We start from the raw sequence: 10650 nt of genomic DNA on the forward strand, positions 1-10650 counted from the left end.
CTCTATTTGACCTCTCTTCTTTGTTACTAATTATTTTCTCGTCTTCCTCTTTTCTGATCAGGCTCTTTCTTATACTATCAGTCTGTATTCAGTCACATTTCAATGTTATTCCTCTCTACCTTGTATTATATCTGTTTTCAGTTTATTATGTTTATTTCCAGGCTCCCTTCGTTCCGCCCAATCTATTTCCTATCTTTCCTGTATCAAAAATTAAAAAAATAAAATAAAACCAAATTATATATAATTATCCCCAAATTAGTCCGTCCTCGTCTGTTCTTCATCTCATCTCTTTGTCATCTCTTCCTCATCATTTTATCTTTTCTCCTCTTCATCTGATACTTCCCATCTGGTCTCCTATCATTTTGACAATAAGGAATCAGAGGATTACCTGTAAACGTATACGCTTGAGGAGTGACAAAGATATCTCTTCTCTCCTCCTCTTCATCTTACCCTTTGAGCATATTTATTTGTTTTTGTTTTGTCATTCCAGCTCTTGTTCATATTCTTCCTTAATTCTCAAGATCTCATTCACCATCTGTCCAACATGTGTCTTACCATCGTGGTTGGATTAATCATTCTTCTGCAATGTGCTTCGAGAAAGATGTGTTTTGAAGATTCAGTGTCCATTCAAAGCTTGCTTCAGGAAGTGATTACCTTTTCCCCATCTTTTCAGCACCCTCTTTTTCACAGCAAGGATTAGTAATCTGGTCCAGTCTTCCTAATTGATCTATCTTGCCAGTTCTTTATTACATTTGTTCTTGCTTCCAGTCTTTTTCTTTTCGCAAACAAGTCTCTTCTTTCTTCTACTGTCGATACTGCAGGTTCTATAGGCTAATGTTATGCTTAAAAATTGTAGCAAATTTTATTATAAATAACATTGCTCTTTATCACTTTTGCTCTCACAATCAGATGCGAAAAGAAGTGTAAAAATTTTATGAAATCGTTATTTCACATTATATTGATGGTTGCGCAATGTATTCAGAACATATTAAAAAAAAATTTTAATATAAAAGTTGTGTCAATATTAAAAAAAAAATTTTAAGTTATAAATATATATATTTATTGAATTATTAATTAAATTTTTTTGCTATATCTCATAAATAATGCCTACAATTTAACCTTGAATTAGATCATTATCTCGTTGAATTTCTTCTTCCAATTCTGCAAGCAACGCGCGATCGATACGAATCGCCCAAAATGTATGCACATAAATAAGTAATTGAATTCCAGAAATAGGTCCAACCTCATATAAATAAGTTATTCATTCATACGTTGTTGCACAACCACTCCGACACATTTGGTCTACGATCATCATCGCGCACTTCCATTTATGATCCGGTAATTAATGTCAATGTCAATCCATCTTTTCAGCTGTTTGTATCAATTGTTATGCCGCGACTGTCTTCATTTGAACGTATAAAAACCGATCGTTGTAAATTATTTATTGTCAATACATCAACGACTTCCTCAGTATTTACTTCACTGTCTATCTAAGTTCTACGACTCTGAAATGTTTAAATTGGTGAGTTTTTTTATTTCTTATTAATAATTAAATTAATTTTTGTGTATTATTTTAGATCCTTCTTTTTGCTGCTCTCTTCGCGGTTGCTTTCGCAGCACCTAAACCAGATTTGTTTTATTCATCACCATTAGGTTACGCCTCTCCATATTATGGATATTACCCGTACGCCTATTCTTATGGATATCCATATTATTATGGATACGGTGGTTACGCTTACATATGATTTATCTCCAGATGAATCGACAATTAATAAAGCGATGTAACATACTCATGTAACCGTGAAGTTCAATACAACTTTTTGTTTTGTATACGCGTGGATGTAATAAAAGAATTTTACGTCACCCTCGAGTTTATTGTTTTAATAATTACCTTTACCTAACAAGTGTATATGTTTCGGACATATTTATAGATAATGAGAATTTTTTGGTGTTATGCATTAATTTAGTTGAAAATAGAACAGAATGAAAATAGACATTTGAAACTAACTTAAACCTTTATTATTAAATTCTGCAAATTTCGTAATCACAATCCAAATTAACATTTTGATATAAAAGAAATGTTCGTAATTAAGTGTTTGCAAATCAATAGACGTAATGAGCCCCGGCGTATCCATAAGAATAAGGATAATGAGCAGCGTAGGCGTATGGAGCTGAATAGGCTGAGTAAGATGAGTAAACTGGAGCAGAATAGGCTGTATAGGCTGGTGCAGAGTAAGCGGTGTAGGCTGGGGCGGAATACGCAAGATATCCTGGTTTAGGTTTTGGTTCTGGAGCGGCTACTGCCAAAGCCAAAAGGGCGGCGAAAATTACCTAAAATTATTATTTAAATTAAAAATCGTTAATAAAGAAAATAATGATACTTACAGCTTTAAACATTTTGAGGTTAGTATTTGATTGAGAACGAATCAAACTATGCCTACCAAGCAAAATTGAGGGCCTTTTATACTAAAAACACAGGAATTATTTGAAGATCGCGTGGGGAGAACTGGATCACTTGAATCCGAGAATAACGCCAATATTCCGGAGGTTTTTTTAATTTATTATTTGCATTTAGTACGGAACTCGTTTTCTTGACGACCGTGGATTTTTTATAGGCCTTATTTGCTATTAATTTGCTTGATGAGTTGTAGCAACATTCCTTATTTTAAACAAAGAAGATCATGAATCAATTACTTAAAATATATGAAATTATATTTGATTTGATTTAAAGCATTAAATTCTAAAATTACATAATTACATAATAATATAATCCTTGAGATTATTCAAATAAATATAATTAAAAATTAACAAGAGAATATTTTAAAAATATTACGACGTACCTTTATCGATTGCCAAATTTACATAAAACCCGAACCTGAACCAGAACAAGGAACTAAATACCTATGTGGTTGTAGGTCATTGCGAAGCGAGCCAAAACTGGTTTCGATCGAAGAATAATCGCCCACATTTCGTCCATTAGGACATTACAAGTGTTACCACTTGAACTTGAAATTATATCTAGGACCCCTCCTTTTTGTAACACATTGAAAAAAAAAGTTGTTTGCTATTTGCTACATGATACAGATTTAGTATAAATACCGGCCCGAATTTATCTATGATCATAGTTCAATTTGTAACAGAACAATCAACTCCTCAACTTTCAAAATGTACAAAGCTGTAAGTAAAATTTTTTTTATACAAATTTATTTATTTCGATTTAATTTTTGTTATATTTTTAAGATTGTATTCGCCGCCTTCTTGGCTTTGGCCGTTGCTGCCCCTGAACCAAAACCAAAACCAGGTCTTGTAGCTGCTGCTTACTCTGCTCCAGTTGTTGGTGCTCCATTGGCTTATTCTTCTCCAGTTGTATCCGCTTATTCCGCCCCGGTTGTTTCTGCTGGATACACTGGATACACTGCACCAGTTGTGTCTGGATACTCAGCTTACCACGGAGTTGCTCCAGCTGTAGCTTACCACGGAGGCGTCCCAGCAGTTGCTCCATACCACGCTTCAGTTGTTTATTAAATGGAAATGATTTGGAGAAAAGATATGGTTTGAACAATTCTGATGAAGATAAATAAATTTAAATGAATTTTTATTATTATTTTGGAAAATTATTTTAATTATTAACTGTGATTGGCAAAATAAATTTGATTCTAACATATAAACAAATTTGCTTTAATATTTATTTATTCTTATACGTTTTATTGTTTCTAATCATATATTACCTAACTGTATTTGTATCAGGTATTGGTAATACTTGACTAAATTTATATTATAATTAACAAAATTAAAAAACGTTGCGATATAACATTTTTGATATCTCACGAATAATTACCGCTAGAATTATATATGACATATCATTTTCAAGCTAAAAGTGTTTACTTTATTTTATTTTTATAAGTTATTGTTCTAAATTTACTGGTTCATTAGGAAAAAAAATCTCAAGTTGATTATGTATAACTTAAAATGTAAACGATTTTCAGAAAACCTCCTGATATAAAATTTCAGATATCTCATGAACACATTTGTCTAGAATTATATATGATACATCATTTTCAAGCTAAATGTGTGTACTTTATTTTATTTTTATAAATTGTTGTTCTAAATTCGTCGGTTCATTAGAGAAAAGTTCTCAAGTTTAGGTTAAAAATAACAAATTTTCAAAAAACGTCTTGATATTCAATTTCGATATCTTACGAACAAATATCGCTGGAATCATATATGATATATCATTTTCAAGCTTAAAGTGTGTACTTTATTTTATTTTTATAAATTATTGTTCTAAAATTATTGGTTTATTAGGTAAAAATATTTTAAGTTAATTAAGCATAAGTTAAAAACAATAATTTTCAAAAAACGTCATGATATAACATTTCCCTTATTTCATGAACACATATGTCTAGAATCATATATGATATATCATTTTTAAGCTAAAAGTGCGTACTTTATTTTATTTTTATAAATTGTTGTTCTAAATTTGTCAGTTCATTGGAGAAAAGTTCTCAAGTTTAGGTTAAAAACAACAAATTTTCAAAAAAGTCTAGATATTAAATTTCGATATCTCACGAACAGATATCGCTAGAATCATATATGATATATCATTTTCAAGCTTAAAGGATGTACTTTATTTTATTTTTATAAATTATTGTTCTAAAATTATTGGTTTATTAGGCAAAAATATTTTAAATTGATTAAGTATAAGTTAAAAACAATAATTTTCAAAAAACGTCATGATATAACATTTCCCATATCTCATGAACACATATGTCTAGAATCATATCTGATACACCATTTTCAAGCTAAAAGTGTCTACTTTATTTTATTTTTATAAATTATTGTTCTAAAATTATTGGTTTATTAGGCAAAAATATTTTAAGTTAATTAAGTATAAGTTAAAAACAATAATTTTCAAAAAACGTCATGATATAAAATTTCCCATATTTCATGAACACATATGTCTAGAATCATATATGATATATCATTTTTAAGCTAAAAGTGCGTACTTTATTTTATTTTTATAAATTGTTGTTCTAAATTTGTCGGTTCATTAGGAAAAAATGTTCAAGTTTAGGTTAAAAACAACAAATTTTCAAAAAACATAATGATACAGTATTTCTGATATCACTTGAACAAATATCGCTAGAATCATATATAATATATCATTTTCAAGCTTAAAGTGTGTACTTTATTTTATTTTTATAAATTATTGTTCCAAATTTGTTGGTTCATTAGGGAAAAAATTCTCAAGTTTAGGTTAAAAACAACAAATTTTCAAAAAACGTCTTGATATTAAATTTCGATATATCACGAACAAATATCGCTAGAATCATATATAATATATCATTTTCAAGCTTAAAGTGTGTACTTTATTTTATTTTTATAAATTATTGTTCCAAATTTGTTGGTTCATTAGGGAAAAAATTCTCAAGTTTAGGTTAAAAACAACAAATTTTCAAAAAACGTCTTGATATTAAATTTCGACATATCACGAACAAATATCGCTAGAATCATATATAATATATCATTTTCAAGCTTAAAGTGTGTACTTTATTTTATTTTTATAAATTATTGTTCTAAAATTATTGGTTTATTAGGCAAAAATATTTTAAGTTAATTAAGTATAAGTTAAAAACAATAATTTTCAAAAAACGTTATGATATAACATTTCCCATATTTCATGAACACATATGTCTAGAATCATATATGATATATCATTTTTAAGCTAAAAGTGCGTACTTTATTTTATTTTTATAAATTATTGCTCTAAATTTGTTGGTTCATTAGGGAAAAAATTCTCAAATTGAGGTTAAAAATAACAAATTTTCAAAAAATGTCTTGATTTTAAATTCCAATATCTCACGAACAAATATCGTTGGAATCATATATGACATATCATTTTCAAGCTAAAAGTGTGTACTTTATTTTATTTTTATAAATTATTGCTCTAAATTTATTTATTCATTAGGGAAAAATTCTCAAGTTTAGATTAAAAACAACAAATTTTCAAAAAATGTCTTGATATTAAATTCCAATATCTCACGAATAAATATCGCTGGAATCATGTATGATATATCATTTTCAAGCTAAAAGTGTGTACTGTATTTTATTTTTAGAAATTGTTGTTCTAAATTCGTCGGTTCATTAGACAAAAGTTCTCATGTTTAGATTAAAAACAACAAATTTGCAAAAAACGTCTTGATATTAAATTCCAATATCTCACGAACAAATATCGTTAGAATCATATATGATATATCATTTTCAAGCTAAAAGTGTATATTTTATTTTATTTTTATAAAGTATTGCTCTAAATTTGTTGGTTCATTAGGGAAAGAATTCTTAAATTTAGATAAAAAAAAACAAATTTTCAAAAAACAATGATATAATATTTCTGATATCTCATAAACACATATGTCTGGAATCATATATGATACATCATTTTCAAACTAAAAGTGTGTACTTTATTTTATTTTTACAAATTATTGTTCTAAATTCGTCGGTTCATTAGACAAAAGTTCTCATGTTTAGATTAAAAACAACAAATTTGCAAAAAACGTCTTAATATTAAATTCCAATATCTCACGAACAAATATCGTTAGAATCATATATGATATATCATTTTCAAGCTAAAAGTGTATATTTTATTTTATTTTTATAAAGTATTGCTCTAAATTTGTTGGTTCATTAGGGAAAAAATTCTTAAATTTAGATAAAAAAAAACAAATTTTCAAAAAACAATGATATAATATTTCTGATATCTCATGAACACATATGTCTGGAATCATATATGATATATCATTTTCAAGCTAAAAGTGTGTACTGTATTTTATTTTTAGAAATTGTTGTTCTAAATTCGTCGGTTCATTAGACAAAAGTTCTCATGTTTAGATTAAAAACAACAAATTTGCAAAAAACGTCTTGATATTAAATTCCAATATCTCACGAACAAATATCGTTAGAATCATATATGATATATCATTTTCAAGCTAAAAGTGTATATTTTATTTTATTTTTATAAAGTATTGCTCTAAATTTGTTGGTTCATTAGGGAAAGAATTCTTAAATTTAGATAAAAAAAAACAAATTTTCAAAAAACAATGATATAATATTTCTGATATCTCATAAACACATATGTCTGGAATCATATATGATACATCATTTTCAAACTAAAAGTGTGTACTTTATTTTATTTTTACAAATTATTGTTCTAAATTCGTCGGTTCATTAGACAAAAGTTCTCATGTTTAGATTAAAAACAACAAATTTGCAAAAAACGTCTTAATATTAAATTCCAATATCTCACGAACAAATATCGTTAGAATCATATATGATATATCATTTTCAAGCTAAAAGTGTATATTTTATTTTATTTTTATAAAGTATTGCTCTAAATTTGTTGGTTCATTAGGGAAAAAATTCTTAAATTTAGATAAAAAAAAACAAATTTTCAAAAAACAATGATATAATATTTCTGATATCTCATGAACACATATGTCTGGAATCATATATGATATATCATTTTCAAGCTAAAAGTGTGTACTGTATTTTATTTTTAGAAATTGTTGTTCTAAATTCGTCGGTTCATTAGACAAAAGTTCTCATGTTTAGATTAAAAACAACAAATTTGCAAAAAACGTCTTGATATTAAATTCCAATATCTCACGAACAAATATCGTTAGAATCATATATGATATATCATTTTCAAGCTAAAAGTGTATATTTTATTTTATTTTTATAAAGTATTGCTCTAAATTTGTTGGTTCATTAGGGAAAGAATTCTTAAATTTAGATAAAAAAAAACAAATTTTCAAAAAACAATGATATAATATTTCTGATATCTCATAAACACATATGTCTGGAATCATATATGATACATCATTTTCAAACTAAAAGTGTGTACTTTATTTTATTTTTACAAATTATTGTTCTAAATTCGTCGGTTCATTAGACAAAAGTTCTCATGTTTAGATTAAAAACAACAAATTTGCAAAAAACGTCTTAATATTAAATTCCAATATCTCACGAACAAATATCGTTAGAATCATATATGATATATCATTTTCAAGCTAAAAGTGTATATTTTATTTTATTTTTATAAAGTATTGCTCTAAATTTGTTGGTTCATTAGAGAAAAAATTCTCAAATTTAGATAAAAAAAAACAAATTTTCAAAAAACAATGATATAATATTTCTGATATCTCATGAACACATATGTCTGGAATCATATATGATATATCATTTTCAAGCTGAAAGTGTGTACTGTATTTTATTTTTAGAAATTGTTGTTCTAAATTCGTCGGTTCATTAGACAAAAGTTCTCATGTTTAGATTAAAAACAACAAATTTGCAAAAAACGTCTTGATATTAAATTCCAATATCTCACGAACAAATATCGTTAGAATCATATATGATATATCATTTTCAAGCTAAAAGTGTATATTTTATTTTATTTTTATAAAGTATTGCTCTAAATTTGTTGGTTCATTAGGGAAAAAATTCTTAAATTTAGATAAAAAAAAACAAATTTTCAAAAAACAATGATATAATATTTCTGATATCTCATGAACACATATGTCTGGAATCATATATGATACATCATTTTCAAACTAAAAGTGTGTACTTTATTTTATTTTTACAAATTATTGTTCTGAATTCGTCGGTTCATTCGACAAAAGTTCTCATGTTTAGATTAAAAACAACAAATTTGCAAAAAACGTCTTAATATTAAATTCCAATATCTCACGAATAAATATCGTTAGAGTCATATATGATATATTATTTTCAAGCTAAAAGTGTGTAGTTTATTTTACTTTTATAAATTATTGCTCTAAATTTGTTGGTTTATTAGGGAAAAAATTCTCAAATTTAGGTAAAAAAAAAACAAATTTTCAAAAAACAATAATAGAATATTTCTGATATCTCTTGTACACATATGTCTAGAATCATATATGATACATCATTTTCAAGCTAAAAGTCTGTACTTTATTTTATTTGTATAAATTATTACTCTATATTTGTTGATTCATTAGGAAAAAAATTCTCAAGTTAAGGTTAAAAACAACAAATTTTCATAAAAACATAATGATATAATATTTCTGATATCTCATGAACACATATGTCTAGAATCATATATGATACCCCATTTTGAAGCTAAAAGTGTGTACTTTACTTTATTTTTATAAATAATTTTTCTAAATTCATTGGTGTATTAGAGAAATGGTTCGCAATTTGATTAAATTTGAGCTGAAAACTATACATTTTCAAAAAACATCGTTATACGCAATATTCGATATCTCATAAGTAAATAAACCTAGAATTATACTTACTCTACATTAGTTTCAACCTAAAAGTGTGTACTGCATTCTATGTGTAGTACCTAAAGGTATTAGGAGTGTTATGAGGAGCTTTGATGGTTGACGATCTATCTTTTATTTAAGCATTCAACCACCGATTATGCAGATGGAACATCTCCTTCATTCTTCTTATTGACGATGATTATCGTGAATAAATAGCCAAAATGACTTGGTTGAATTACGATTCACTTCACTTTATCCTAGGCCGATATAAGTTCTTACTAATTCCGATAACCCAGGTGAAAATTAATGAGTTTGAATCTATGCTACTGTAACTCTATGCTCTACATAAATTAAGTGCTTTCCATAGAAGTTATTAATGATCAGGTCCTTATATTTGAAGAATTGTATGTAATGTATTTAATTCTAAATCATCAAATATGATATCAGTTGTGTTCCCAAGAATTAAATTAAATTTTGCATTTTATTTGCTGAAAATCTTTAAACTTTTTTATAATAAATTCGAGCAGAATTCTCAATTTTTAAATATTCGTGTATATAAAATTTCAAAAAATTATTATTCATGTAAAGTGGTCCAGCACGCCGGAACAGAGATAAAGAGTGCGGAAGATTTACGTCCTGCTGCATCCGCAGTTTCATAGATAGGGTGTGTGCAGAGCGAATATTTTAGAGAGGACCGGGCCTACGACCTCGGTAAGGGTCAGGGGTCAACGACATTCACAGTTATCGACCAATGTAAAGTTCACAATTGGAGCAAACTTCGTTTAACGTGCTTGAAAAACAACCGTGTTATTACCTTATAGGTACGAGTAAACAATTTCCTCTACGTACGATTTAATATAATAAAAGAAATAAGATAACGTCCTTGAACAGTACATTGTGAAAGTGATTTTTGTCCTTTATGTTCTGGAAACCGTCTAAAATTTCAAACCTTATAGTAGTAGTAACAAAGCGCTCGGAGCGCGAATTGTTTTCTATAAACGCGACTCCCGGTTCCTTCATTCCTTCCTTTTCCGGATCGTTCCACGGGCAAAGCACGTGTTTTCTCAACGTGGCCCCCATGCCACCTGCGCTATGCGTTTCTCAAAAGTACCACCAACAAGAATATTTCAAACGAAATCGCGTTCTCGTGCCATGGGATCGAGCAACGAACGTGACCGAATGTTTTATAGCCACGTTCCCAATGCAGTAAATATTTTTCCATGTGACTTTTTCAAATAATTGTAAGAATTGAATATTTTTTCTATACAAATCGGTTCTATGTTTTACGAAAATAAATGGGGTCACTAACAAGCTGGGGCAAATCAGTCTTTTTGTAACGATGTCTCATTTGGCA

At 27.8% G+C, this 10650-nt stretch overlaps 2 protein-coding genes and 1 long non-coding RNA gene across 3 annotated transcripts; 2 read left to right on the forward strand and 1 right to left on the reverse strand.

The window, feature by feature from the left end:
* The first annotated feature begins 1142 nt into the window (after nucleotides 1–1142).
* LOC139428988 (uncharacterized) lies at nucleotides 1143–1870 on the forward strand. The gene is made up of 2 exons (XR_011639690.1): nucleotides 1143–1522; nucleotides 1578–1870. It is a non-coding gene; the product is annotated as an uncharacterized lncRNA (long non-coding RNA).
* Nucleotides 1871–1996: 126 nt separating this feature from the next.
* LOC111414742 (vitelline membrane protein Vm26Ab-like) lies at nucleotides 1997–2488 on the reverse strand. Its single transcript, XM_023046179.2, has 2 exons — nucleotides 2386–2488; nucleotides 1997–2331 (listed from the first exon to the last, which is right to left on the reverse strand). The coding sequence occupies exons 1-2, from the start codon at nucleotides 2395–2397 to the stop codon at nucleotides 2104–2106; spliced, it is 240 nt and encodes a 79-aa protein (XP_022901947.1). The 5' UTR covers nucleotides 2398–2488; the 3' UTR covers nucleotides 1997–2103.
* Nucleotides 2489–2780: 292 nt separating this feature from the next.
* Nucleotides 2781–3672, forward strand: LOC111414741 (neuropeptide-like 3). Its single transcript, XM_023046178.2, has 2 exons — nucleotides 2781–3177; nucleotides 3241–3672. Exons 1-2 carry the CDS (start codon nucleotides 3166–3168, stop codon nucleotides 3523–3525), a joined length of 297 nt encoding a protein of 98 aa, XP_022901946.2. The 5' UTR covers nucleotides 2781–3165; the 3' UTR covers nucleotides 3526–3672.
* The last annotated feature ends 6978 nt before the right edge of the window (nucleotides 3673–10650 follow it).

Source organism: Onthophagus taurus, chromosome 1, assembly GCF_036711975.1.
Source record: "Onthophagus taurus isolate NC chromosome 1, IU_Otau_3.0, whole genome shotgun sequence".
In the NCBI taxonomy this organism is placed as follows: domain Eukaryota; kingdom Metazoa; phylum Arthropoda; class Insecta; order Coleoptera; family Scarabaeidae; genus Onthophagus; species Onthophagus taurus.